Source organism: Takifugu flavidus, chromosome 18 (assembly GCF_003711565.1).
Source record: "Takifugu flavidus isolate HTHZ2018 chromosome 18, ASM371156v2, whole genome shotgun sequence".
Classification (NCBI taxonomy): domain Eukaryota; kingdom Metazoa; phylum Chordata; class Actinopteri; order Tetraodontiformes; family Tetraodontidae; genus Takifugu; species Takifugu flavidus.
Genome location: NC_079537.1, coordinates 12,164,893 through 12,191,947, shown reverse-complemented (window position 1 = coordinate 12,191,947; position 27,055 = coordinate 12,164,893). Strand labels below are relative to the sequence as shown.

Here is a 27,055-nt window from a genome sequence, read left to right as displayed (position 1 = left end):
TGTTAACGTTATGCGGAACTTCAATCTGTCGTTAAGCCACGAATAACCGATAAAATCCTCAAATAAAGACCAATTAATCATTATTGATTCGACCATACGCACCAAAGAAAGACCTGGAAAAAAGGCCAAACAGTTTAATATCATTATACCAAAGCAAACCTTCAATGACAGTCCACCCACAAAGAGTGATTACTAAAGGAAATCTTTAACTTAGACAAAAAAATTACTCAGAAAAATCAAAACCTAAACGAAAATAAGTTTTTGGGGTGTGAGAACATCGATATCTCTAGTAAATAATACAAAATTTTATGCTAACCAAAAGAACAAACACAGATTACTAAAACGCACCAGACAATAATGGAACAGGCATTGCAATCATAGACACATCAATAATGATGTTGGGAATCATCAGAATCATTATTTATAAACATTAATCCATGTTATATACATGTATGACAGAAAAACCACAACAGTCATTAAATAGAAGGTGAAGAAGACACAGTCGAAGATGTGAGCCACTCTTTTGTAGAAGCCGGGCCCCGTCTGAGCTCCTCTGTTGACTTCCTGTCGTGCCGACTTCACTTCCTGCAGGATTTGATTCAGCAGCTTGCTCACACTGGGCCATTCCTGATGGTGGGAGCCCTTCTTATTTACCTCAGCATTAATATCGTTCTCTGAGAAGGAAAATTGAGTTTTATTGTCTTACAATAACCATGAAAATACTTTGACCTTTCTTTTTACCAATGTGACTGCCATCATTCAGTTCAATCTCCACGGAGCTGTCTGCAAATCTTCGAGAGTTCTGATCACAATAACCGTCAAGGTCAGATAAGAAGGTCACCACCATGGCCTCCAAGACACTTATGCCCACCAGGGCGAAGATGCCCACGCAGAAGTTGGCTGGAAATCAAGGCCAGAAACGTGAACATCTTCAGCTTCTGTGGAGTCGAACCTGACCTGAGGACTCACCGATCATCGGCAGGTTATCTTCCGTGGACGGAAGGATGTCCTTCAGGATCAACAGTAAGACAGAGATGGACAACAGTATGGTGATCTTAAAGCCTAGCTTTTCACCTCGGGCCTCGCTGATGAAGAAGGAGGCCAAGTCCAGGATCAGCAGGTAGAAGAGGGGTACGATGAAATTGACCACGTAAAGAAGAGGTTTCCTGAGGATTGTGATCTGAAACGATTAAAACTGTGCTCAGTCGTCATGCCGACCTGGTATGATAATGGTTTCTTACCGTGTAAACCAGCGCGCTTTGAGAAAAACCGACTTTGGTCTCATTTATAAGGGTAATATCAATATTTTTGAGAGCCCATTCTCCATGTGTCACTATGGTCTGCTCAGAGAGGCGAAAAAGCGTCGAATCATTAGTGCGCGCCCGCATACTTATGATGTCATCTGTGTGTCAACAAAAAAAAGGATATTATAACTACAACTTTCCTTAAAAAGGAGAGATTGACTTATTAATGTGCCAAATAGTACCAGGGAAGGACATGGATCCAAATGATAAGTTACATATTTGCATATCAAACGGGAACAACTTGAGGTCTAGCTTGCAGGTGGAGGTCAGCACGTGGCGCAAACTCGAGTGAACCCAACCGTTGGATGACAAGGTGGCGAGAGGGCTCATATAGTTGCTGGAAGTATCCGAGACACTGAGGGTAGGAGACAGGGTGAGGTTTAACAAACAGAGGAAGAAAAACATCAGCTCTGCACTCTCATTTAGCTTGTTTTATTCAGAATCCTCTTCATGCTGCTGACCAGTGACTCACTACTGCCCCATAGTGGTAGAGATATGTATTACAACATCTAGTCAGAAAATAAGAGTTGGAATTATAATAAATGTCTTGCGTGAGCACTAATATTACACTGCAAATGTATATTCTATAGAATAAAATTTTAGGTTAAATTGTTTCCTAAAGTGTCCTGTGACTGGATGTAATAAAATTATGTAACTGGCTCTGTTTTGTGCTGGAGATGATATAAAAATGCACCAGCATCCACATTAAGAAGGTCTTCACAAGCTGCAGAGCCATTCACCTTTTCCAAGCCATTATGAAGGTTACTGTTTAAGGACTGAAGGTTCTTTGAAACCCAGACTTCAGTTCCATGACTGCACTCAATGAACACTGATTGTTTTTTCCCAAAACAAAATGATTTGGTGTTTTTTGAGATAATCAATACTACACACTCCTCTCTGATGACGATATCTGGTACCCAGAGCAGCGACAACGAAACGGGCAGCAGTTCCATTCCACAGAAGACAGAGGAATTCCAAGCAAGGAATTCATTTTTCCACTTCTGAGGAAAGAAAATAGGCACCTTCTCAAATGGCGTTCCGGTGATTCCACAGCTGAACTAGAAGTGACTTTTTCCTACCATGTAAACAGAAATGTGACTCATGACGGTTTGAAACTTCTCGTCCTGTGAGCACAAACAAGACTGTAGTAAACACTAACATACAATATGTCATTAAGGGACAATGTTTATGTGTAATAACAGCCGCACACCCCTTTACAATCACACAGAAGCTCATAAACACTCACCACTTCTAAAATGCCATCCAGTAACATGTCGATGAGAACGATGGTGGGGGTCGTCCAGTGTTTCACAGGTCTCATGACTGGCAGCTCACTGCTGGATGTTAAGTTTAAATGCTTCATAAGAGCCACATAGGAGCAGTCGGTCGTCTCGCCGTTGCAAACGGCTGCTGTTGGAAGATTTGAAAAAGGCTTTAAATCGACAGAAACCTGAGTCATCACGAATCGGGGATGGATCACGCACCAATCAGAGCCAGAAGGGCCAGAACCCTCAGGGCCACCATCCTTCTCAGGGCCGTCTGTCTCAGGAAGTGAGCGAAACCTCCCAACAATAGAACAGCCCAACGTGAAAGGATGCAATCAAAGGCACGGCCGAGGGATTTATAGCCGTCCAGCAGCTGAAGCACAAAGTCAACATGAGAGGAACACGCTGGTGGGAGGAATGTGCTCAGATGTGGGCTACGTTACCGTATTGAACACTTCACAGAGGCTGATTCAAGAGTGTGTTTTAACACTTTAATATCAGCACATCACCGCTGTACACTCAAGATTCAAGATTCAAGAGTACTTTATTGATCCCTTTAGGGGGTGTCCACCAGGGAAATTAGCATCTCCAAAGATCTACAAGCATCTACAAAATTTCCCACCACCATTACACCCCACTCATGACCAAAAAAGAATAATGAAGAGACAGTTTGGGTTCAAAAGTACCATACACAGATATTCTGTTTTTGTCACCAGTTTCCTGTATCTAGTCGACACAGGTTTTCTTTAAACCAGAAAAAGAAAACAGACCAATTTTAAAAGAAAGCGCCAGAAAAAACACAATTTCAGCACCTCTGTGACACAAAATGTTATTTATTTTGTTGTTTTCGAGTCAGCAGATGGTCTTTATGGGTACACGTCAACTGGCAGCTGGAAGTCTTTAAAGGTGTAGAAGGAGATGTCTCCTTGGTCCACGACCGCAATGACCACGGGGACGTCTCCGCTCTGGAAGGTCAGCAGCTTGATAGCCCGCAGGTCGGGAACGGGACCGTCGAAACTACAGGGAGGAAAATCACCCCTTATTACATCAACACTGTCAAGACGAGGCCACGCAAATGATTTCATTTAACCAGCAAATAAACATTAATTATTGCTAAGCAACAATCTTCATGTCTAATGTGCTTGCTCACAGATGTCAGAAGCAGCCACCACAACGGTGCTTAAACTGAACTAATTTCCTGTTGGTCAACCTTAAACAAACTGTCTGTGTGCTCACCTGCACACACACATGCGGGTGTACGGTTTCCCCGGGTTGCTCTTCTTAAAGCCTGCCACCAAGTCAGGCTGGTAAACATTGAAACAGATCCTCCACTCGTCCGAACCCTTTATGCTGACCACACAAACAGAGGCACGGGTTCAAAGCACACTTCATCAGCCTGAGCAAAGACAGGGCCAAAACCAACAGGCGCCGCGGCGGCGTGCTCCTTTGTCCCACAGACAGAACTTAATTATCACAGATTTACATTAAGTCTAATATTTGTTTGCTTTAATACATGTATTTACAGTTAAAGCAGACATCAAATTCTTCATTGATAATTACAGAATTCTCAACAACCTTTAAATAAACCATCAAATCTGGGTTACCTGGACGCCCCCTCCAGCAAATGTGTAGACTGGGTCACACGGATCTTTTCCAACAGCTCCGCTGGCAAAAACAGAAGAGCTCAACCATCAGAAACTTCAACTTCCTCCAGAGTTCAAATGTGTGATCTCACCCGTGGGGATCGGATGCCGTGGGTCATGTAAGGGTGTGACCTCCCTGTTCCAAAGGCACTCGTGTCGACGTGTTGGCCTTCTCCCCCTCCTCACCAGCAGCTCTCGATATTCTGCCCAGTTTCTGCACTGCTGGACCTTCAAAAATACACCAAACACGTAGAAAGGTCTAACAAAGCTTACAATTATGTCACAGGTTTAAGGCATTCTACTAACCTCTCTGTCCTTGTTGATGTCCCTCTGGTGCCTGTGCTTGTCCTCGTCCCTCTCCTGATCCTTCGCAGACATCTTCACCTTGCGCAGGTTTATTTTCTGTCTCCAGGGGGCGATATCACAGCCCCCTACAGGAAAAGGCCCGGGAAGCAAAGAGGGATCTGGTGAGGTCAAGAGAGGGGTCTCTGTGGAGCCCAGGTCAGGAAAGTGGATGGAGCTGAAACGCCAGTGAGGGGGAGCAGAATCAGGCTGGCGCTTGGTTCGTTCCATGTGGTCGTCTGTGTCCCACCAGGTTCTGCGGGCAGTTCCGGAGGACCCTGCAGGTGCAGCCAGGTGTGTTTTATCCTCCTGCATTCTGTCACCTGTGGATTGGCTCTGTTCTTCAGCTTGACTGCAGCAAGGGAAAAAAAACTTCTAAAATCTCTCCTCGGCCCTTCATCTCATAAATGTCAACACCACTTTATCGCCACTTTAACCCAAACCACACAATTTCCCTGTTAATAATTTTACATCAAATTGCATAATTGGAGCTTGATTTCATCAGCAACGAAAATGAAATCAGGATTCGGACATGCAAACAAAAGATACAAAGGGGCTCGGTTTGTGTTCACCTGGACGTAGCGGGTGGGCTGGCGCTGCGCTTCCGCTTCAGCTGCCTCCCCGCTCTGTCTCGTGACAGAGGCAGGTTCAGTTGTCTCGTGTAGGACGACGGCACCAAACTGCCAGGACACAAACACATCACATCGTGAGAGATTTGAACTGTAAACAACACATACCTCCTTTCTCAAGATCTCAGTAAAATGCCAAGTGGCAGACAAAAGGAAAGCAAGGGGTGAGTGTCGACGCCGTGGAACACTGTGATAACAAAAATGTGCATCAGGATTCTTTTACCTGGGATCAAATCTGTGCACCACATAGCCGAGCCGCTTCAGATGCGCAAAAACCTTTGTGGGGGGGTAAAAGTGAGTGAAAAAGTTCTGCAATGCTGTGCTCATTCAGGAGACCTTGGTTGAACCCTAACCCTAACCTGATACTGCTGGAGGCTCACTGTGCTCGGGGACAGAAAGCTCTCATACCCGTCCTGGATGGAGAACGGCAGGTCCTGGTAAAACACCTGCAGGTTTCCCTGGACACACAACAGGCCTGTGAATCCACTGTTTCACCAAGAACACACTGACATTAGAAGTGATATTAAAAGGCTATCTCGGGCTGTGTGGAGCACTCACACACTCCATCAGGTAGAGAGCTTCTTCAGGGAGGAGACGCTGTTTGCCTTCAGAAGAGAAGCCCATTGTCTGCCAAAACTTGCCCTGCGCAAAATCACTCTCAAACTCTCGGAGACACACTGGAAAGTCCTTCATAACAAGAGACAAACTGGGCAGTTTGTCACTGTACTTACAGCTGGAGTCTGAAGCTCTACAATCTGCTCACTTGGGATCCAGTTGGCCTTGGCAAGGTTTCTTCTGTCATAAAAAAATGAAATGATCTCTGTTTCAGCGCACAGTTGAGCCACTGGATCAGCTAAGTAAGAGAAATCTGGTGACTGGCTTTTGTTTTTGTAATGAAATTCAAAAGAGTGCTTGAATATATGGTAAAACCTGATGCTACTCACAGTCTCTCCACTCGCTCCTCTGCTAAAAGGCTCCAGTGCTCCTTAAGACTCTGCTCAAGTCGCTGTTTTTGCTGCTCTGAGTCGTTGGGGAAGAAATCTTTCTGGCCTCTGATTGGGATTTTGTGACTCCTGGACCGGGCTGCAAACAGCTCACAGGGACTGTTGATAAAAGGAAGATGTTCAGATTCAGGTTTACTTTCACTGACTAATGGGAAAGAAAAATGTTAAAAATGTTGTCGTAAAATGGACGAATCCCTGTCACTGACGGGCCCTGAGATGGAACCTAGCTGGAGTACAGAACCACGATACCGATTTTAAAAAACAAGGTGTTACTTGTCAAACTACCTCAAAACTTTGCCAGCTAACGCGAAGACAGAAGGGAAAACAGCTTGAAAACATAAAATTCTACCAAAGTTAATTACACAATATGTATTTTTGGGATTAAAAATCAAATACTATTTACTTTAAAAGAAAACAGACCTTAAAATTTCACTATAAAGCTTTTCTTCCACGTCCTTCGTGTTTTGGTCCGACATGTTTCCGGGTATCTGAGCGGAGCTCCTCCTCTTCCGGGTCCTACCGCCCGTCTGGTTCCGGTCAAACCGGAAAAGCGACCAGCAGGGGCGCTCTCTGACCTTGGCAAGCACTGCCAGTCATTCTCTGGAAGAAATATTTTTGTTGTAAACGATTCACTTGAATGTCCGATGATTATTTAAGCATTTCAGGCTGTTCACATGTAATTTAAATTTCCAGAAAAGATGCCCTTGATGATGTCTCTTGTGTAGGGGTATTTTACATGATCTCTTTGGTGCTTCATGCAATTAATTTGACAGAATTTCCCACTTAATCGGAATTAAACTACCATCTCAAGGCTAAAGTCTGTTGGAAAACTTGCATCTCTTACTAGTGTTGCAGGTTATATTGGATTAAAAGGTGTAGCAAAATGTGATAAATTACTGTATATACATTATTAGAAATAAATATTGGGAAATAAATATGGGGTCCGTCATTTGTAAATTTGTTTCATCTGTAAATTTGTTTCATCCGATTGTTAAAGTGTTTTGCACCTCTCGGCCACCGTACTCTAAGAATGAAAAGTTAGAAAAAGTCAGAAAAACCTTAATTTTTTTCACAATAATAAACCTTGTTTGTCCACAATAACCTTTGTATTTTTACGTATCTCTGAGCAAATCCAATCTGTTAGTTTAAACATTACACAACAATCAGCAAATAATACTGATGTATACACTCTGAATGTTTAAACAAGGAGGGGTCAGAAAAGCATTTAAAAACCATCAAGACTTGTAATTTGGCAGCAAAACTTGCCGGATCGTAAAGTGAGTCTGTTCTGTAGCATTCACACACATATAATTATTAATGAATATATGATTTCAATTATTTAACTTTACTCTCTTTGCTGCATGCCAATTGTTTCTACAGGTTTGCTGGGACAAAATGAGGCCTGTGGTGTTCCTTCTTGTTGCCGTCCTCTCCACAACGTTGGCAGGTAGTTTCATATATCTTTCCTACTCTGGAGTCTCTCAGCTGTTTCTGTGCTGCAGTCTTACAGTTGGAATGATGATGATGATGATGATGATGATGATGATGTCCTCTCTATTTTGTCAGAGGGTGGCGGGGTTAAAAGCTTGGTGTTCCCCTCTGAGTCCAGCAACAGCTATGTGGAGATGATTCCGCAATCCCCCCTCAGACTGAAGGCGTTCACTCTGTGCATGCGAGTGGCCACTGAGCTCCAAGGCGAGCGTGAAATCATCTTGTTCGCGTACCGCACTCAAGACTACGATGAGCTGAATGTGTGGCGCGAGTTGGATGGCAGGTACGTGAGTTGGAGGTGTGGAATTGAAACTGTTTCCCAGAAATGTTACCAACTAATGAAAAGTGTGATATTCTCACTCACGGACTGTTGTGCTAAATAGCTTATTCCTACTAAGTAAAGAAGAGTCATCAAACCAGAAATGAAACTGTGTTAATCTTATCAAATAATCTGATTACTTTTTCCAAATCTGTGGCTGTAGAATATCCTTCTACTTGAGTGGAGAAGGAGTGTTCTTCCAAGTTCCTCAGCTTGGCTCCTTGCAGAGCCACCTGTGTTTCACCTGGGATTCCAGCACGGGAGCAGCAAATGTCTTCATGGATGGGAAGAAAAGCTTGACCAAAATTTACAAGAAGGGTCACACCATCCAGCCAGGGGGCAGAGTGATCCTTGGACAAGATCCAGACAATTACTTTGGTGACTTTGATGCCAAACAGAGCCTGGTTGGTGAGATCTATGACGTTAATATGTGGGACTCGGTACTCCCAGGGGGCATCATCCAGGACTTGTTCACTGGGATAAGAGCTCCAAGAGGGAATGTTTTTGACTGGGAGAGCACACAGCTGAAGATTAATGGCAACGTGCATGTTGTTACTCATGAGCTGTAACTGTAAAATCATGCAATATGGAAAATAACATCTGTTACCACATTCAGTCTGCTAGCATCAGCAATTGATTGATACCGATTTTAAAAAGCAAGGTGTTTGTTAGGTTTGAATGACCTATAACATGAGAGAAATAAATGAGGCAAAGACAACAGATTTAAGTTTTACTTGCAGCAAGGAGGACGGAGAGATGTGCTCAGTTACAGATCTCCAACACGTCCTGAGGCACATCTTCCGCCATCCTTCTTTTATTGAGATTAGGAGGTCCCTAGTTACACAGAAATCAAGTGTGCCTAAAGGGAGGGGGGGAAACACAAGCTAGCAGGTCCCATACAAAACAAAAAATGTAACCATAATGGTGAGAATAGGAGTAGGTCTTCACTGATTTGATTAGCTTGGCGCGCACACAGCATGTTCTTCCACATCAGACAGATAAGAGAAGAACACCTCCTGTGTCATGCTCTGCAGCTCTATCTCCAGTCAATGTCACTTTCTTACGGCAGCTGCATTTCTGTCGTCCTTGAACAGAGGTACGAGTTCACACATCAAGCATCACGAACACTAAGCATTAACAAATAATAAGAAACATTAAGTAATGAGAAACAATATAACAAGAATAAAGAATATAACAAGGTAAAAGCAAATAAGAGATAACTTTATTATCATGATTCTAACAGTGTTACTTGTCAAACTACCTCAAAACTTTGCCAGCTAACGCGAAGACAGAAGGGAAACAGCTTGAAAACATAAAATTCTACAAAAGTTAATTACACAACATGTATTTTTGGGATTAAAAATCAAATACCTTTTACTTTAAAAGAAAACAGACCTTAAAATTTCACTATAAAGCTTTTCTTCCACGTCCTTCGTGTTTTGGTCCGACATGTTTCCGGGTATCTGAGCGGAGCTCCTCCTCTTCCGGGTCCTACCGCCCGTCTGGTTCCGGTCAAACCGGAGGAGCGACCAGCAGGGGCGCTCTCTGACCTTGGCAAGCACTGCCAGTCATTCTCTGGAAGAAATATTTTTGTTGTAAACGATTCACTTGAATGTCCGATGATTATTTAAGCATTTCAGGATTTAAATTTCCACAAAAGATGCCCTTGATGATGTCGCTTGTGTAAGGGTATTTTACATAAGGATCTATTTGGTGCTTCATGCAATTAATTTGACAGAATTTGACACTACCACCTCAAGTCTGTTGGAAAACCTGCATCTCTTACGAGTGTTGCAGGTTATAATGGATTAAAAGGTGTAGCAAAATGTGATAAATTACTGTATATGCATTATTAGAAATAAATATGGGGACAATGATAAAGCATTTTCTGTCAATGAGTTGCAATCTGTCTGTCTCTAAGAATGAAAAGTCAGAAAAATCTTAATTTTTTCACAAAAATAAACCTTGTTTTTCCACAATAACCTTTGTATTTTTATGCATCTCTGTGCAAATTCAATCATTTAGTTCAAACATTACACAACAATCAGCAAAATGTCTGTGTAGATTCTCAATCATCCAGGTCATTGTTATCCAAGGTAATTTTCTCTGTCAACTGGACTGGGTTTCTTCTCTTGAAGATGTTTCGCCTTCCAGGAATACCACAGGTCTCATTTTGTCCTAGCAAACCTGTAGAAGCAACTGGCATGCAGCACAGAGAGTCAAGTTAAATAACTGTAATCATATATTCATTAATAATTGTATGTTTGTGAATGCTACACTGTAAAAAAATGACCGTGAAATGTACATAAAAACATTGTAAAATCCCTACAAAAAAATCTTGTAAACCCAATACATATATTTTTTGTTTAAATCACTGTGAAATTTTGTAAACTATTAAACAGAATTTTTTGTTAGATTTACTACAACGATATGTGATTTAAATGAAATTTATTTGTTAAAATTACAAATATTGGCAAAAGAAACCAGGAAATACTGTAATACCCATTACAAAGCAACTTTGATAAATTGACATGCAAATATTGCAAAAACTATTGTTTTAGTCTGTTTTTTTTAAAATACAAAAACTATATGTTATTCCCTTTACAAGTTTGTCCTTTTACCAAAAATATTCCTTTTAACATTGATGAAATTATGTTAATTGAGGTCAACCAAATGTGATTTCACACAAAATTTCATTGTAACGCGAATCCGTTTAATGACATTGTTTTTAGTAGCCTATTGTACTGTTCAATCTTAACCCTTGCTTAATATATTTTTTGTCTTTAAATTTTAATGCATTACAGCCCATTATTATTATTGTTGTTATTATTAATAATAATATAATTATAATTATTAATATTATTGTATTTATTTATATAATAATTCAAATAGAAAGCCAGTACTGGTACAATATTCATAATACTCATAATGGGCAGTGCATCGTCATCACTGGCTAATCAACCTAACAGCGCCTCTCTCCAGAGGCTGATACCTGTGCAATAAAGCCGCCTCCTTCCGATACTTATATTTTTGAGTTTAAAATTGCGCAGGTTAAGCTCGTCTCTGATTGGATAATGATGGAAAGAAATGTGCAACATTGCAGAGTGCATAGGAATGAGCCACGCTGTCTTTTCAAATGTGTTGGCGCCAACTGTAGTAAAACCTTTACTACTTACTCGGCTTTCAAGGGCCATTTCTACCGTGTCCACAATATACTTGAGCCGCAACCTGTTCCTGTTGTTGTGGATTTAAAATGTGCGGTTTCATTGTGTGTCCGCTATTTTCAAACAGTGAAAGAGCTGGTGTCACACTTAAAGGATCACATTGGCGAAGGTGATGACTCAGACACAGATGTGGTCCCATTAGAAGAACGAGCAGCAATGCAGGACACTTATGGATGCATTAATTGGAATGTAAAATTCCTCCCCATTGGAGAAACTCAAGTGAGCCAGCAGCAAAAGATGGAAAAACTCCAGAATATGTACCAACACTCAGATGCCAATCCAAAGGAGGTAACATGTCTGATGAAGTCCACTTTTTACACACAGCGTCAACCAGGGAAAAAGTATCAATTGCCTTAGAGAGGAGTGGCCATTTTGGTTTGACGCTTGGCATGATAGTCCACTTCAAAGAACTTACTGGTATTGACATCAAAGAGACATTGACACATAATTTGGATTTGAAGGGGAAAAGGCTTCTCAACTACTTGACCACAGTTTGTGTCCACAAGAGCAAGAGATTCCATCAGACTTATGCAAGGCTTCAGAGGAACAGCAGAGTGGCTGCTCAGAAGATGTGAAGGAGATGCTGCTGCTTCTGCTCAGCTACTTTGATGAGAAGGAGGAGTTCATGTTCTTCCATGTAGATGATACATGTCTGGCAGAAGAGGTTGAGCTAGGGCAGGTGCCTCTGACACCCACTATTATTGTCTGTGGTAAGTCTCTTGCATATGTGTCTGAATTTATTATGTGAGTGACTGAGTTATGACCACCACACACTTATTAATATAACCTGTTAAATTATAGGCCAGTCCTGCTATTCCTCAACAAGATACATGCTGAGTCTGGATCGGAACCTTGTCAACACAAACATCTCTTCCTTCATTTCTGCATTGTGGCTAATGTTTGGGAGCTACTACTGTTTCAACATCCATTATCCATCTGAGCTGGCTTCTACACTGGAGTTTCTTCAAAGGTGAGTAAACATTTCCTGGGACCTGGAGTCCGGACTGCACCCAGATCCAAGGCCGAGAGTCAGACCCGGACTAAGAGCCGTAATCACACCTGGTCTTGGTGTGGGTCTGATTCTCGGCCTTGGCTCTGGGTGCAGCATTGGTTTTGATACGACTTTGAGTCTTGGCTCGAACCCAGACTCAGACTGTTTGTTTATATATGCATGTGTGTATTCATTCATTCCTGTAGTCTTTTAACTCATTAAAATGCTTAATATGTTTTTATATGCTTTTATTCTACAGGTGTTTTTTCTTGATAAACCCAGAAAAGGAACCAAAGTAGAGAATAAAAACTCAAAGCGTCGTCTCAACGTGAACCCTCGAGTTCTGACCCTGATACAGGATCTCGCTGATCATGAGTGGCGTGAAGGCTAAACAAGGACTCTGTGTTGACTCCTAGAGAAGAGGTGCTGTTAATTTTCACTTTGGTAAATGTACAACATGCAAGTTTTTAAAGGTGCATTTTGTAACTTTCTATGAAGAGGTTCTGCCACCTGCTTGTTGTCCTTGTTATCCAACAATGTTCCACAGTATTGTAAAAATCTTGTCTGTCTTCAATTACTCAAATAGAATATGTTTTAACAAAAAATAACACAGATAAAGTATGACCTGTAACTTGGTCTCTTCAGCACTTAAAAAGAGCCAATGCTTGAAAGTTCTTTGTGTTGGGGTCCAGGGTTGTGTTGCTGGTTTCTTCCTGCAGTGGCGTGGAGGAGCCACTCATCAGCCACGGCTGGCTCTCTTCAATCTACCGTGCCATTTAAGGACAGAACTCCTGTGTGTTGTGGCTTTGATGCTTTGTGCTGTCTGCTGGACCTGTCAACGTGCAGAATCGGACTCCTGAGATTCCTGCAGTCCAGGAGGACTGCCTTTGTGTCCTTGGTATCTTCCCCGCTTGTTCGAGGTCTCCATGTCGTCTGCTGGACCTGTGAACGTGCAGAACAAGACTCCCGAGTTTCCAGCAGTCCAGGAGGACGGCATCTGTCTTCCTTGTGTGTTCCCATCAATAAAACCTATGTTGGGTCTTAAAAAAAAAGGTGAGGGGTTGGGTCGACTGTATCACTGTGTCCTAACACTGGCCAGAGTGTTCTGTTACGGGACGGGTGTCTCGTGGACCCAGAAGCAGGCCAGAACACAGTGATAAAAGGTCCAAATGAGTTTTATTGATGGTATTGATCGAAGCCACAACACACAGGAGTTCTGTCCTTAAATAGCACGGTAGATTGAAGAGAGCCAGCCGTGGCTGATGAGTGGCTCCTCCACGCCACTGCAGGAAGAAACCAGCAACACAACCCTGCACCCCAACGTCTTTGCATGCTCTGTATTTTGAAAAAGTGAATCTAATTGTTTGCAACTAATCACAATGGCTGTTCAATAAATTTCCTAAAAGTGATATTCTCTTGTCTTTTATCATGATGTATTTTTGCATTTTTTTGGTGTAGTTCTAATCATTTTAAACTGATTATTAAAACATACAACTACAGCATATAATGAGTAGCTTGTATAATATGTATAATATACAGAACAGCTCCATTTAACATGCAAAGTTTTACTGTTGTTCAAATAGTTTTTTGACTGATAGTTCCACGTTAATTTTACAATTTATTGACGCACAATAAGTAGTTACATGTAAAAAGTACAGGAAATGATCTATTTATATACAACAATGATCCATGAAATTGATAGATTTTTTTTGTAGAATTAACAGTTCAGCCTTGGCATTCACTGTAAAACCATTTACATATTTGCTTTGTAAATTTATCTACTGTCCTGTTCTCATAACCCCAGCTGCCAGCGTTTTCCTGTAAAAACGACAGTCTTAGTACAGAACAGTGTACAGAACAGACTGTGCTCACTTTACGATCAAGTTTTACTGCCAAATTACAAGTGTTGATGGTTTTTAAAATACTTTTATGACTCCTCCTTATTTAAACATTCAGGGTGTATGCATCAGCAGTATTTGCTGATTGTTATCCAAGGTAATTTTCTCTGTTAACTGAACTGTGTTTTTTTCTGGCAAACTGTCCGGCGCCTTAGGGGCTGTAGGTGGCAACTCGCCCACACCGTGTTAGGTGTGTGTGGGGAGAAGACGTTTCGCCTTCTATCCAAAAGGCTTCTGAACTCGCTGGGGACAGAGCTTGAAAATATCGCCCCCGTGGACCATTGGCATGTTGATGATTCGAGTGGTCACCTGAGAGTCGTTGGTAGGGTCGTTCACCTAGTTTCAGTTGAGGTGGCTCCCCTTTGTCTGCTGGCTCACTTGGTGGTGGGTCACCAGGTCTCCTGGAATGGTGTGAACGTTTGGTTTGTTGTTGGAAGGAGTGAAGGACTGCATTGTACATGGGTGACAGGAAGTGCCTCAGCCCACCACCACTGTTTAGGGATGGTTTTTCCAAATTGACATGGATAGCTTCCTTGACACCCCTCTCAAACCAGTGGTCTTCTCTGGCCAGTATCCGTACTTGGCTGTCCTCAAAGGAGTGTCCACTCTCCTTTAAGTGTAGGTGGACTGCTGAGTCCTGACCCAACGAGGTGGCACGTCTGTGTTGTGCCATTCTTCTGTGGAGAGGTTGTTTGGTTTCCCCAATGCACAGTTCCTTGCATTGTTCATGGCACTGTACAGAATAAACACCATTGCATATAAATATACAGTACATACATATGCATATACTCTGAATGTTTAAACAAGGAGGGGTCAGAAAAGCATTTAAAAACCATCAAGACTTGTAATTTGGCAGCAAAACTTGCCGGATCGTAAAGTGAGTCTGTTCTGTAGCATTCACACACATATAATTATTAATGAATATATGATTACAGTTATTTAACTTAACTCTCTTTGCTGCATGCCAATTGTTTCTACAGGTTTGCTGGGACAAAATGAGGCCTGTGGTGTTCCTTCTTGTTGCCGTCCTCTCCACAACGTTGGCAGGTAGTTTCATAACTTTCCTACTCTGGAGTCTCTCAGCTGTTTCTGTGCTGCAGTCTTACAGTTGGAATGATGACGATGATGATGATGATGATGATGATGATGATGGTGATGATGATGATGATGTCCTCTCTATTTTGTCAGAGGGTGGCGGTGTTAAAAGCTTGGTGTTCCCCTCCGAGTCCAGCAACAGCTATGTGGAGATGATTCCGCAATCCCCCCTCAGACTGGAGGCGTTCACTCTGTGCATGCGAGTGGCCACTGAGCTCCAAGGCAAGCGTGAAATCATCTTGTTCGCGTACCGCACTCAAGACTACGATGAGCTGAATGTGTGGCGTGAGTTGGATGGCAGGTATGTGAGTTGTAGGTGTGGAATTGAAACTGTTTCCCAGAAATGTTACCAACTAACTAATGAAAAGTGTGATATTCTCAGTCACGGACTGTTGTGCTAAATAGCTTATTCTCACTAAGTGAAGAAGAGTCATCAAACCAGAAATGAAACTGTGTTAATCTTATCAAATAATCTGATTACTTTTTCCAAATCTGTGGCTGTAGATTGTCTTTCTACTTGAGAGGAGGAGGAGTGCTCTTCCAAGTTCCTCAGCTTGGCTCCTTGCAGAGCCACCTGTGTTTCACCTGGGATTCCAGCACGGGAGCAGCAAATGTCTTCATGGATGGGAAGAAAAGCTTGACCAAAATTTACAAGAAGGGTCACACCATCCAGCCAGGGGGCAGAGTGATCCTTGGACAAGATCCAGACAATTACTTGGGTGGCTTTGATGCCAAACAGAGCCTGGTTGGTGAGATCTATGACGTTAATATGTGGGACTCGGTACTCCCAGGGAACGTCATCGAGGACTTGTTCACTGGGATAAGAGCTCCAAGAGGGAATGTTTTTGACTGGGAGAGCACACAGCTGAAGATTAATGGCAACGTGCATGTTGTTACTGATGAGCTGTAACTGTAAAATCATGCAATATGGAAAATAACATCTGTTACCACATTCAGTCTGCTAGCATCAGCAATTGGATGTTTAATTTGCATACATATATTGGGGATTTAGGGCCTGTCTCTTTTTCTAATTTAGAAGTATAATCAAATAACATATGTAAAGTCTGTAGTGGTTTACATAATTGTTTTCTTTTTAATAAAGTTTCATTTTACATCAGAATTTCATATCTGGGAACTCTGTTCATCCATCATTTGCTAAAGCACCAAGCATTCATGTTATATGCACATCACTAGCATACAAGTCATGTGTCACATGTGACAATTTGTACACAGTGACTATACTGTCCCTCAGTTTTGTGTTCTTATTTTATTCCTTTTCTGGAGGTTTATTTTCTAACAGATTTAAGTTTTCAGTCTACAGCTAATCTGGTTACACTGTCATCTAGTGGGGTAGGTTGGAAGCAGGAAGTGCGTCAAGCACCAGGTAAAAGTGCAGCAGAATACGAAAAACATGTTGCTCCTGGATCGAGTCTGGCTACTTCTTTTACTTTTGCACTTCTCAAAGGCATAATCTGTAAGTTGATGTTATCCTTTACTATTGTAGTTGCTATTCAAAATACTACGTATTGCTAATGTTAAGACCTCAGGTTATTTATTCTACGCACAGAAATGAGTGTGAATATACGTTTTTACATCGAAACTGAAAGTTATGTATTGTGATCCTTTTCTCGCAGTTTTACAAAGTAAAGTGGATCAGTAAACCAAAGAACGCTCACCAAAATGTAATGAAATTTAAGGGCCAACAAAACTGAAAAATTCCACCTGTCATATAACTCCTTGGCGGAGGTAAATAAAGTTATTGTGAGGTATTATTAAGGAGAACGATGACAGTGTTCACATTAAGCCATACTTACCAGTGACATTATATTATAATCGCATCCATTATTACGAAGAGATACTTTTCTAAAATAGGTAGTTTTCTCTGTCAACTGGACTGGGTTTCTTCTCTTGAAGATGTTTCGCCTTCTAGGAATACCACAGGTCTCATTTTGTCCCAGCAAACCTGTAGAAGCAACTGGCATGCAGCACAGAGAGTCAAGTAAATAACTGTAATCATATATTCATTAATAATTGTATGTTTGTGAATGCTACACTGTAAAAAATGACCGTGAAATGTACATAAAAACATTGTAAAATCCCTACAAAAAAATCTTGTAAACCCAATACATATATTTTTTGTTTAAATCACTGTGAAATTTTGTAAACTATTAAACAGAATTTTTTTGTTAGATTTACTATAACGATATGTGATTTAAATGGAATTTATTTGTTAAAATTACAAATATTGGCAAAAGAAACCAGGAAATACTGTAATACCATTACAAAGCAACTTTGATAAATTGACATGCAAATATTGCAGAAACTATTGTTTTAGTCTGTTTTTTTAAAATACAAAAACTATATGTTATTCCCTTTACAAGTTTGTCCTTTTACCAAAAATATTCCTTTTAACATTGATGAAATTATGTTAATTGAGGTCAACCAAATATGATTTCACACAAAATTTCATTGTAACGTGAATCCGTTTACTGCCTATCTATTTATATTTTTTAAATATAAACTTGACATTGTTTTTAGTAGCCTATTGTACTGTTCAATCTTAACCCTTGCTTAATATATTTTTTGTCTTTAAATTTTAATGCATTACAGCCCATTATTATTATTGTTGTTATTATTAATAATAATATAATTATAATTATTAATATTATTGTATTTATTTATATAATAATTCAAATAGAAAGCCAGTACTGGTACAATATTCATAATACTCATAATGTGCAGTGCATCGTCATCACTGGCTAATCAACCTAACAGCGCCTCTCTCCAGAGGCTGATACCTGTGCAATAAAGCCGCCTCCTTCCGATACTTATATTTTTGAGTTTAAAATTGCGCAGGTTAAGCTCGTCTCTGATTGGATAATGATGGAAAGAAATGTGCAACATTGCAGAGTGCATAGGAATGAGCCACGCTGTCTTTTCAAATGTGTTGGCGCCAACTGTAGTAAAACCTTTACTACTTACTCGGTTTTCAAGGGCCATTTTTACCGTGTCCACAATATACTTGAGCCGCAACCTGTTCCTGTTGTTGTGGATTTAAAATGTGCGGTTTCATTGTGTGTCCGCTATTTTCAAACAGTGAAAGAGCTGGTGTCACACTTAAAGGATCACATTGGCGAAGGTGATGACTCAGACACAGATGTGGTCCCATTAGAAGAACGAGCAGCAATGCAGGACACTTATGGATGCATTAATTGGAATGTAAAATTCCTCCCCATTGGAGAAACTCAAGTGAGCCAGCAGCAAAAGATGGAAAAACTCCAGAATATGTACCAACACTCAGATGCCAATCCAAAGGAGGTAACATGTCTGATGAAGTCCACTTTTTACACACAGCGTCAACCAGGGAAAAAGTATCAATTGCCTTAGAGAGGAGTGGCCATTTTGGTTTGACGCTTGGCATGATAGTCCACTTCAAAGAACTTACTGGTATTGACATCAAAGAGACATTGACACATAATTTGGATTTGAAGGGGAAAAGGCTTCTCAACTACTTGACCACAGTTTGTGTCCACAAGAGCAAGAGATTCCATCAGACTTATGCAAGGCTTCAGAGGATGCGGGGACAGCAGAGTGGCTGCTCAGAAGAGGTGAAGGAGATGCTGCTGCTTCTGCTCAGCTACTTTGACGAGAAGGAGGAGTCCATGTTCTTCCATGTAGATGATACATGTCTGGCAGAAGAGGTTGAGCTAGGGCAGGTGCCTCTGACACCCACTATTATTGTCTGTGGTAAGTCTCTTGCATATGTGTCTGAATTTATTATGTGAGTGACTGAGCTATGACCACCACACACTTATTAATATAACCTGTTAAATTCTAGGCCAGTCCTGCTATTCCTCAACAAGGTACATGCTGAGTCTGGATCGGAACCTTGTCAACACAAACATCTCTTCCTTCATTTCTGCATTGTGGCTAATGTTTGGGAGCTACTACTGTTTCAACATCCATTATCCATCTGAGCTGGCTTCTACACTGGAGTTTCTTCAAAGGTGAGTAAACATTTCCTGGGACCTGGAGTCCGGACTGCACCCAGAGCCAAGGCCGAGAGTCAGACCCAGACTAAGAGCCGTAATCACACCTGGTCTTGGTGTGGGTCTGATTCTCGGCCTTGGCTCTGGGTGCAGCATTGGTTTTGATACGACTTTGAGTCTTGGCTCGGACCCAGACTCAGACTGTCTGTTTATATATGCCTGTGTGTATTCATTCATTCCTGTAGTCTTCTTTTAACTCATTAAAATGCTTAATATGTTTTATATGCTTTTATTCTACAGGTGTTTTTCCTTGATAAACCCAGAAAAAGGAACCAAAGTAGAGAATAAAAACTCAAAGCGTCGTCTCAACGTGAACCCTTGAGTTCTGACCCTGATACAGGATCTCGCTGATCATGAGTGGCGTGAAGGCTAAACAAGGACTCTGTGTTGACTCCTAGAGAAGAGGTGCTGTTAATTTTCACTTTGTTAAATGTACAACATGCAAGTTTTGTTTTAAAGGTGCATTTTGTAACTTTCTATGAAGAGGTTCTTGGGTGGCTTTGATGCCAAACAGAGCCTGGTTGGTGAGATCTATGACGTTAATATGTGGGACTTGGTACTCCCAGGGGGCGTCATCCAGGACTTGTTCACTGGGATAAGAGTTCCAAGAGGGAATGTTTTTGACTGGGAGAGCACACAGCTGAAGATTAATGGCAACGTGCATGTTGTTACTGATGAGCTGTAACTGTAAAATCATGCAATATGGAAAATAACATCTGTTACCACATTCAGTCTGCTAGCATCAGCAATTGGATGTTTAATTTGCATACATATATTGGGGATTTAGGGCCTTTCTCTTTTTCTAATTTAGAAGTATAATCAAATAACATATGTAAAGTCTGTAGTAGTTTACATAGTTGTTTTCTTTTTAATAAATTTTCATTTCACATCAGAATTTGATATCTGGGAACTCTGTTCATCCATCATTTGCTAAAGCACCAAGCATTCATGTTATATGCACATCACTAGCATACAAGTCATGTGTCACATGTGACAATTTGTACACAGTGACTATTCTGTCCCTCAGTTTTGTGTTCTTATTTTATTCCTTTTCTGGAGATTTAAGTTTTCAATCTACAGCTAATCTGGTTACACTGTCATCTGGTGGGGTAGGTTGGAAGCAGGAAGTGCGTCAAGCACCAGGTAAAAGTGCAGCAGAATATGAAAAACATGTTGCTCCTGGATCGAGTCTGGCTACTTCTTTTACTTTTACACTTTTCAAAGGCATAATCTTTTTACAAAGTAAAGTGGATCAGCAAACCAAAGAACGCTTCTCGAGTGGTTACTGAAGCCATATGTTTAGCTTGCTGCCGACGCTAAAGCTCTTAGTTGAGGGCAGAAGAGTAAAAAGATTGTCTAAACACAGAGACACTCCACCGCTCTCCCAGCTAGAAGTCATATCAAATAGACATGGAAGTCGAAAGGACTCGACTGACAGCTACTATCAACGCCCTGAAGCAAGAGGGAGAGGCTAAAGCGGCCCTCGCAGCAGCAAGGGTCCTCGAGGCTGCAATTTTGGACCAAACAGAGTCGGACAAGTCACCAGAGGTTCCTGCTACAATAGCCATGGCTGCCAGCCACACTCAAGAATGTGTAAACACTCACTTTCATAATGAGGCCAATATGGAAGGTGAGACAAAGCCTGATAAAGAGCAAAAGTGGGACATAATCCACACTATCAAGGTCGAGCCAAGCGGGCCAACAGCTATGACACATGCATGTGAATACACCCCCAGCTATCAACCTATCAGACAACCCAAGCCATCGCCATTCCATTTTCCCAGCTACATTGGAGCATGTAATGTCTCATCTCCGTCTTTGCGCCAACAAACTGATGTATCAGACCTCGGTGTGCTCCTCTCACATCGTGACCCCCTGACAGCAGGACTCACAGTGTTTGATAACAGTCCAGAGACCTATGTAGCTTGGAAATCTATGTTTCACAACGCCACTGCAGATTTGAACTTGAAATGCTGCGAGGAGCTTGATCTACTTACCAAATGGCTGAGCGGTGAGTCCCTCCAGCATGCTCTGAGGATTAGAGCCGTCCACGTTAGCAAACCCACAGCAGGTCTTGAACGTTTATGGCAAAGGCTCGACAGAAATTATGGCTCACCAGAAGCCATCGAGGCTTCACTGTTTGGTTGTTTGGAAAGGTTTCCCAGAGTTGGCCATAAACAGTCACCTCCTGCAAGAGCTTGCAGACCTCCTCCAAGAGCTCGATGCGGCGCAAGATGAAGGGTATCTACCAGGTCTCAGTTTTCTCGACACTTCAAGAGGAATAAACCTGATTGTGGAAAAGCTCCCTGGTGGCCTGCAGGAGGTGTGGGTCAAAGAAGGATCAAGATATAAAAAAGATCACAAAGCTCACTACCCACCTTTCTCCTGTTTCGTCCAGTTTGTCAACAACTACGCTGAAATGAGAACAGACCCCAGCTTCATCCTGCGGCCCTACACATATGAAAGCAGAAAGGGCACCAGTGAGACAAAAGCAGTTCAAAGTTCCCGTCACAACGAATAAAACACAAGTTGGTGCAGCTAACAATGAACCAAAGGCTCCTCCTCTCGACCCTAATAAACAGTGTCCAATTCACAAGAAACCACATTCTCTCGCTAAATGTAGAGGATTCAGAATGAAGACATTGGATGAGAGGAGGAATCTGCTTAAGGAGCTATTAATATGCTACAAGTGTCTCGCATCGACAGAACACAGGGCTAAAAACTGTAAAGCTGTTATTCGCTGTGTGGAGTGCAACAGTGATTCACACCCTAACAGATTTAAGTTTTCAGTCTACAGCTAATCTGGTTACACTAGTGGGGTAGGTTGGAAGCAGGAAGTGCCTCAAGCACCAGGTAAAAGTGCATCAGAATACGGAAAACATGTTGCTCCTGGATCGAGTCTGGCTACTTCTTTTACTTTTACACTTTTCAAAGGCATAATCTGTAAGTTGATGTTATCCTTTACTATTGTAGTTGCTATTCAAAATACTACATATTGCTAATGTTAAGACCTCAGGTTATTTATTCTATGCACAGAAATGAGTGTGAATGTACGTTTTTACATCGAAACTGAAAGTTATGTATTGTGATCCTTTTCTTGCAGTTTTACAAAGTAAAGTGGATCAGTAAACCAACCAAGGTAGTTTTCTCTGTCAACTGGACTGGGTTTCTTCTCTTGAAGATGTTTCGCCTTCTGTCCAGAAGGCTTCTTCAGTTCTGAAATCGCTGGGGAGAGAGCTTGAAAATATATAGCCCCTGTGGACCATTTGCATGCTAATGATCTGGGTGGTCACCGGAGAGTCGTTAGCAGGGTCGTTGGTCGGGTCGTTCACCTAGTTTCTGTTGAGGTGTCTCCCCTTTGTCTGCTGGATCACATGGTGATGAGTCACTGGGTCTCCTGGAATGGTGTGAATGTTTGTTTTGCTGTTGGAAGGAGTGGAGGACTGCATTGTATGTGGGTGATAGGAAGTGCCTCAGGCCACCACCTCTGTTTAAGGATGGTTTTTCCAATTTAACATGGATAGCTTCCTTGACACCCCTTTCAAACCAGCGGTCTTCTCTGGCCAGTATCCTTACTTGGCTGTCCTCGAAGGAGTGCCCACTCTCCTTTAAGTGTAAGTGGACTGCTGAATCTTGACCCGAAGAGGTGGCGCGTCTGTGTTGTGCCATTCTTCTGTGGAGAGGTTGTTTGGTTTCACCAATGTACAGTTCCTTGCATTTCTCCTGACACTGTACAGCATAAACAACATTGAACCAGTTCCTGTGAAGGATGTCAGGGCCTGGGATTCCACCTTCTCCATGTATAGATTGGCAACTATGGGGGATACTGGTGAGCCCATGGCCCAGCCATGTTTCTGCCTGTAGAAGCCTTCTCTGTACTGGAAATAGGTGGTGTTCAAACACAGGTCCAGCATGGTGCAGATTTGGGCCGGTGTTAAGGTTGTTCTTTCTGTAAGATTCTTGTCCAATAGAAGGTGCTTGTGGATGGTGTCTATGGCACTGGCGGTGGGGATGCACGTGAAGAGTGACGTGACATCATAAGATACCATAGTCTCTTCTGGAAGTAGTGTCAGTCCACTGACTTTTTGAGCAAAGTCTTGGGAGTTTTTGATGTGGTGTGGGGTGTTGCCAACCATGGGCGACAAGATGAAGGCCAAGTATTTGGAAATGTTGTATGTTACAGAATTGATGCTGCTTACTATGGGTCTGAGAGGGGTCCCTGGTTTGTGGATCTTGGGCAATCCATAAATGCAAGGGATGGTTTCTCCTGGATATAGATGGTAGTATTGTGGTCTGTCAATGGCTTTATCCTTTTCCAGTTTCTGTAGTAAGTCTACCACCTTCTTCTTGTATGAGCTGGTGGGGTCTCGCTTGAGTTTCTCATATGTAGCGGTGTCTGTCAGGAGACTGAGTATTTTGGTGTCGAAGTCAGTGGTATTGAGTAAGACCGTGCACCTACCTTTGTCAGCTGGTAAGATGGTGATGTTCTTGTCCTTGGCTAAGGATGCAATGGCTCTTTTTTCCTCATTCGTGATATTGGAGGTTGGAGGTTTTGCACTAGCAAGAGCGGCTGTTACCTTGAGTCTAATCTGTTCTGTTTCTGCTTCCGGGAGTTTGTTGTTTCTGATGGCTGTCTCAGTGGCTGTGATGAGTTCGACAGTCGGTACCTCTTCAGGGGTGACTGAAAAATTCAAACCTTTGGACAGCACTTCCTCCTCGGTTTGTGTGAGCTCCCTGTCTGATAGGTTTTTTACCCATTTCTCCCGTTCAAGGATGTGTCATGGTTGGAGAAGGGGTTGGTTCCGCTGGGGTTGTGTTTTGCCAGTAGGGTGGTGAATTTTCGGATCTGACGTTCCTTGGTCCTGGTGTGTTGGGTGTACTGAGTCCTGGAAACGAGTTTGGCTATTTCTTCCATTACTTCAGAGGGGAGCAGTAGGTGTAGTTCTCTCCTAATACCAATGTGAGGCCAAAGGTAAGGCTAGTGTTGGTGCGGCATGCTAACATGCTAAAGCAGTTTTCATGGTCTCATATATCCGATATGACTATACACATTGACATTTAATAGGGTGATAACATACTCATTAGACATGAAGCACGTTATGTCACAGTGGGTTGCTGTATGATCTTTCGAAGATCAAGGTCCCAGATCCAGAACATCACAAATCATCACAAATGTAATGAAATTTAAGGGCCAACAAAACTGAAAAATTCCACCAGTCATATAACTCCTTGGCAGAGGTAAATAAAGTAATTGTGGGGTACTATTAAGCAGAATGATGACACAGTGTTCACGTTAAGCAACACTTACCAGTGGCATTATAATCGCATCCATTATTACTTAAACGAAGAGATATTTTTCTAAAATACATTGCGGATCGAAACTCGCCCCAAGGCACGGACGGGGTTCGAACCCGCGATCTTCGGTTTACGAGACCGACGCCTTACCACTTGGCCACCGCGCCTGGCACAGCCTGTCGAACGCCGGACAATAAAACCGAAAATAGTACTTAAGGTTATTATATTTCTTATTTTACTCTCCGTGTATTCTATTCCGCGGTCATATTCATCGCTTATTGATGAGGGTGGGGGGAGTACGCTGCCAGTGTGGAGGGAGTATTGAGCAAGAGCACAACCGGAAGTAGTCAGAGTTGCTAAAGATGGAAACATTTTTCTCTGAAACCGTAAAACATGCTACGAGATGATGCACTTGTGATGCGGCGACTGCTGCAAAGTTTGTGTTGATCCTGCGCATTCAGAAGAATTAGCTCAAGCTGTAAGTAACTTGATTGAATCAATCGTGCATGCCTGTTAACCAAAAAAATAATCATTTCCATACCGACCGTTAGCATAGCTTGCTAGTGGCAGTGACCTCTCCAGTGGTACAGTTGCATCTATTGAAGCTGCGTTGTGTTAAACAACAATCCAAGTGTTGCATCCCAAAATGTTTTCGAAAATAGATGTCCATTGAAAAAAGTTTCCTGATGTGTCCTCAAAATGGCAATATTAACTATTTAATCCTGAGCTTCTTATCAATTAAACAGCCCTGTAAAAACACGGTTGATTGTGCATTTTTATTTACATTTAAGTGAAATGAATATGTTAAAATGTATGTTTGGGTCTGTTCCAGTTGCTGACAGAGCTTGACTGAACCTCTGTGTCTGCCTCGCCATGCCAATGGTGGTGGATGCAGTGTGGGCGCTGTGGAGCATCGGCGCTGGCATCTATGACTACTTCCACACCAGCGCAATGGAGGACAGGATCCACACACTGGAAAAAGTCCTCTCTATCCATCAGTTTGTGATTGCCTGCCTGTCTGCTGGCCTGATACTCCTCATGACCTATATACTATGGAGAAAACTCTGATTGAAACTGAACTACGGAATCTCGTGTTATCACAGGCTCCTTGAGGGCGGAATTCCCTTTTCACAAGGCCGCAGGACTATCTGGACCATGAGATGCCCCCACTTCAATAAGGCTGGTCCACAGCTCCTTAAATTCCTGTGGAATCTTATCTCAGATGCTTTACCCTTTCATGTTTGCTCCTGTGTTTGTGAGATGATCCATCCGCTGTGTGATGTGGAGTAAAGTCAGCAGGGTTCCTTCACAACCAAACCATAACATAAGATTATAATACTTTTACCTCGAGATAGATTGTTTGCACATGTTCACAAATTCATCATTTGCGGAACACTTTTGAGGCCAATGTGTTGACACAATTTAGATTACAGACTTACAAACAACACGGTGTTTAGAGCTCTAACTCAATGTACTTTTGGCATAATTTGAATCAGCTTGAGAGCCTTTAGCTGCCATCTTATCCAACCCACTGCAAAAAACAAACCAGAGAGATTTTAAGTGAGATTTATGCCTCTATGTGCCGTGGCAGCATTTGCCATGCTTTAAGTGATCACACAAACTGTTAAAATGTCCATGCACTGAAAAATATTCTAATAATTCTTTATTATTTAATTCTTTATTTATTATTAATATTCTAATATTCTTTTATTTATTCTTCTGGTTAATTTCTACTGGCATTATAGATGTAGTGAATGAAGGGTGATCCATTCATGTGAAGGTACTTTGCAAAGGCAGGCTGTGAAGTGTTTGCTCTGTTTAGAGATGCATTTTACCTTTGTTAATCTTTCCTATTTGCAGGATTTCTGTAGAATTGTCTTTTTTTCAGGATTCAGGTCCTTTATTGTCCCACACGGGGAAAGTTACAGTGCAACAACAGCAAGAGCACGCAGAGAAACATAAGATAAAATAGAATAGAATAGAATTCGGTATACACAAAGAGGATGTATATATACAATAATCCAGGTTTATGTTGCTTTTCTCTTCTCTGGAGTACTGGAATTCCATGTTTGCTGCTTTGACAAGCTCATATTTCAAATACTTTTAAAGGGAAAAAGTTACAATAATAAAAAAACTCATTAGCTCTAAGCATTTGTCTGAGACATGTTGTTTGTTCCCCTGCAGGGAGGTTATGTGTTTATGAAAAAATAGCTCTCAAGGTTATGATCGTAAAGCAACCTACTGTTATGCAACCTTGTATAACTACTGCCTATATACTGTATACGAGTGGGTAAATGGGTCTGTGTTCTCTGAACAATAAATCTGATATTTTGCTTATTCAAATACATTCTTTGTGTTTTCTAGAAGTATATGCATATTCTACATTTGCTGCTATGTTTCCAACAACAGAGAACAGTGAAGAACAGATAGCTGAGAGAAAAACTTCCATTCCAAGGTTAAAGGGTTCATCTGTGTCATGGCAGGATGTGAAATTGGCCGTGCCCCA

General features: G+C 41.8%; 5 protein-coding genes, 3 long non-coding RNA genes and 1 other non-coding gene across 12 annotated transcripts; 5 read left to right on the top strand and 4 right to left on the bottom strand.

Annotated features, from left to right (window-relative positions):
* Window positions 1–124: 124 nt before the first annotated feature.
* Window positions 125–3,243, bottom strand: LOC130514464 (5-hydroxytryptamine receptor 3A-like). Of its 2 annotated transcripts, none has more exons than XM_057014065.1 (9): window positions 2,789–3,243; window positions 2,551–2,714; window positions 2,384–2,428; window positions 2,196–2,305; window positions 1,487–1,659; window positions 1,242–1,402; window positions 970–1,180; window positions 742–900; window positions 125–674 (listed from the first exon to the last, which is right to left on the bottom strand). In XM_057014065.1, exons 1-9 carry the CDS (start codon window positions 2,826–2,828, stop codon window positions 418–420), a joined length of 1,320 nt encoding a protein of 439 aa, XP_056870045.1. In that variant the 5' UTR covers window positions 2,829–3,243; the 3' UTR covers window positions 125–417. The 2 variants fall into 2 exon arrangements, with proteins under 2 accessions (XP_056870045.1, XP_056870046.1); XM_057014066.1 differs by having other exon boundaries at window positions 2,551–2,711.
* A 141-nt stretch (window positions 3,244–3,384) lies between these two features.
* Window positions 3,385–7,120, bottom strand: tsen54 (TSEN54 tRNA splicing endonuclease subunit). Its single transcript, XM_057014062.1, has 12 exons — window positions 6,608–7,120; window positions 6,128–6,286; window positions 5,915–5,978; window positions 5,742–5,825; window positions 5,543–5,641; window positions 5,407–5,459; window positions 5,127–5,234; window positions 4,519–4,906; window positions 4,305–4,440; window positions 4,174–4,234; window positions 3,806–3,919; window positions 3,385–3,586 (listed from the first exon to the last, which is right to left on the bottom strand). The coding sequence occupies exons 1-12, from the start codon at window positions 6,661–6,663 to the stop codon at window positions 3,436–3,438; spliced, it is 1,473 nt and encodes a 490-aa protein (XP_056870042.1). The 5' UTR covers window positions 6,664–7,120; the 3' UTR covers window positions 3,385–3,435.
* Window positions 7,121–7,485: 365 nt separating this feature from the next.
* Window positions 7,486–8,715, top strand: LOC130514467 (C-reactive protein-like). The gene is made up of 3 exons (XM_057014072.1): window positions 7,486–7,634; window positions 7,754–7,961; window positions 8,161–8,715. The coding sequence occupies exons 1-3, from the start codon at window positions 7,583–7,585 to the stop codon at window positions 8,564–8,566; spliced, it is 666 nt and encodes a 221-aa protein (XP_056870052.1). The 5' UTR covers window positions 7,486–7,582; the 3' UTR covers window positions 8,567–8,715.
* On the bottom strand, window positions 8,715–25,457 carry LOC130514470 (uncharacterized). The gene is made up of 2 exons (XR_008946998.1): window positions 25,095–25,457; window positions 8,715–9,572 (listed from the first exon to the last, which is right to left on the bottom strand). It is a non-coding gene; the product is annotated as an uncharacterized LOC130514470 (long non-coding RNA).
* Window positions 11,192–13,592, top strand: LOC130514471 (uncharacterized). Its single transcript, XR_008946999.1, has 3 exons — window positions 11,192–11,931; window positions 12,023–12,191; window positions 12,472–13,592. It is a non-coding gene; the product is annotated as an uncharacterized LOC130514471 (long non-coding RNA).
* Window positions 14,918–16,161, top strand: LOC130514466 (C-reactive protein-like). The gene is made up of 4 exons (XM_057014071.1): window positions 14,918–14,987; window positions 15,091–15,157; window positions 15,299–15,506; window positions 15,710–16,161. Exons 2-4 carry the CDS (start codon window positions 15,106–15,108, stop codon window positions 16,113–16,115), a joined length of 666 nt encoding a protein of 221 aa, XP_056870051.1. The 5' UTR covers window positions 14,918–14,987; window positions 15,091–15,105; the 3' UTR covers window positions 16,116–16,161.
* LOC130514465 (uncharacterized) lies at window positions 17,952–19,985 on the top strand. 3 transcript variants are annotated; one of them, XM_057014068.1, is made up of 3 exons: window positions 17,952–18,949; window positions 19,044–19,212; window positions 19,495–19,985. In XM_057014068.1, exons 1-3 carry the CDS (start codon window positions 18,529–18,531, stop codon window positions 19,574–19,576), a joined length of 672 nt encoding a protein of 223 aa, XP_056870048.1. In that variant the 5' UTR covers window positions 17,952–18,528; the 3' UTR covers window positions 19,577–19,985. The 3 variants fall into 3 exon arrangements, with proteins under 3 accessions (XP_056870048.1, XP_056870047.1, XP_056870049.1); XM_057014067.1 differs by having other exon boundaries at window positions 18,228–18,952; XM_057014069.1 differs by having other exon boundaries at window positions 18,230–18,952; window positions 19,518–19,985.
* LOC130514469 (uncharacterized) lies at window positions 24,000–26,892 on the top strand. The gene is made up of 2 exons (XR_008946997.1): window positions 24,000–25,027; window positions 25,382–26,892. It is a non-coding gene; the product is annotated as an uncharacterized LOC130514469 (long non-coding RNA).
* trnat-cgu (transfer RNA threonine (anticodon CGU)) lies at window positions 24,645–24,716 on the bottom strand. Its single transcript has one exon. It is a non-coding gene; the product is annotated as a tRNA-Thr (tRNA).
* Window positions 26,893–27,055: the final 163 nt, after the last annotated feature.

Coding starts and splice junctions, on each gene's coding strand:
- LOC130514464 (XM_057014065.1), bottom strand. CDS start 2,828: ATGGTGGCCCTGAGGGTTCTGGCCCTTCTGGCTCTGATTG. Junction 2,429..2,550: donor TGGATGGCATTTTAGAAGTG/GTGAGTGTTTAT, acceptor TTGTGCTCACAG/GACGAGAAGTTTCAAACCGT. Junction 1,181..1,241: donor AAAGCGCGCTGGTTTACACG/GTAAGAAACCAT, acceptor TAATCGTTTCAG/ATCACAATCCTCAGGAAACC.
- tsen54 (XM_057014062.1), bottom strand. CDS start 6,663: ATGTCGGACCAAAACACGAAGGACGTGGAAGAAAAGCTTTATAGTGAA. Junction 5,826..5,914: donor TAGAGCTTCAGACTCCAGCT/GTAAGTACAGTG, acceptor GATTTTGCGCAG/GGCAAGTTTTGGCAGACAAT. Junction 5,460..5,542: donor TGAGCCTCCAGCAGTATCAG/GTTAGGGTTAGG, acceptor CCCCCCACAAAG/GTTTTTGCGCATCTGAAGCG.
- LOC130514467 (XM_057014072.1), top strand. CDS start 7,583: ATGAGGCCTGTGGTGTTCCTTCTTGTTGCCGTCCTCTCCACAACGTTG. Junction 7,635..7,753: donor CCTCTCCACAACGTTGGCAG/GTAGTTTCATAT, acceptor CTATTTTGTCAG/AGGGTGGCGGGGTTAAAAGC. Junction 7,962..8,160: donor TGGCGCGAGTTGGATGGCAG/GTACGTGAGTTG, acceptor CTGTGGCTGTAG/AATATCCTTCTACTTGAGTG.
- LOC130514466 (XM_057014071.1), top strand. CDS start 15,106: ATGAGGCCTGTGGTGTTCCTTCTTGTTGCCGTCCTCTCCACAACGTTG. Junction 15,158..15,298: donor CCTCTCCACAACGTTGGCAG/GTAGTTTCATAA, acceptor CTATTTTGTCAG/AGGGTGGCGGTGTTAAAAGC. Junction 15,507..15,709: donor TGGCGTGAGTTGGATGGCAG/GTATGTGAGTTG, acceptor CTGTGGCTGTAG/ATTGTCTTTCTACTTGAGAG.
- LOC130514465 (XM_057014067.1), top strand. CDS start 18,529: ATGTCTGATGAAGTCCACTTTTTACACACAGCGTCAACCAGGGAAAAA. Junction 18,953..19,043: donor ACCCACTATTATTGTCTGTG/GTAAGTCTCTTG, acceptor GTTAAATTCTAG/GCCAGTCCTGCTATTCCTCA. Junction 19,213..19,494: donor ACACTGGAGTTTCTTCAAAG/GTGAGTAAACAT, acceptor TTTATTCTACAG/GTGTTTTTCCTTGATAAACC.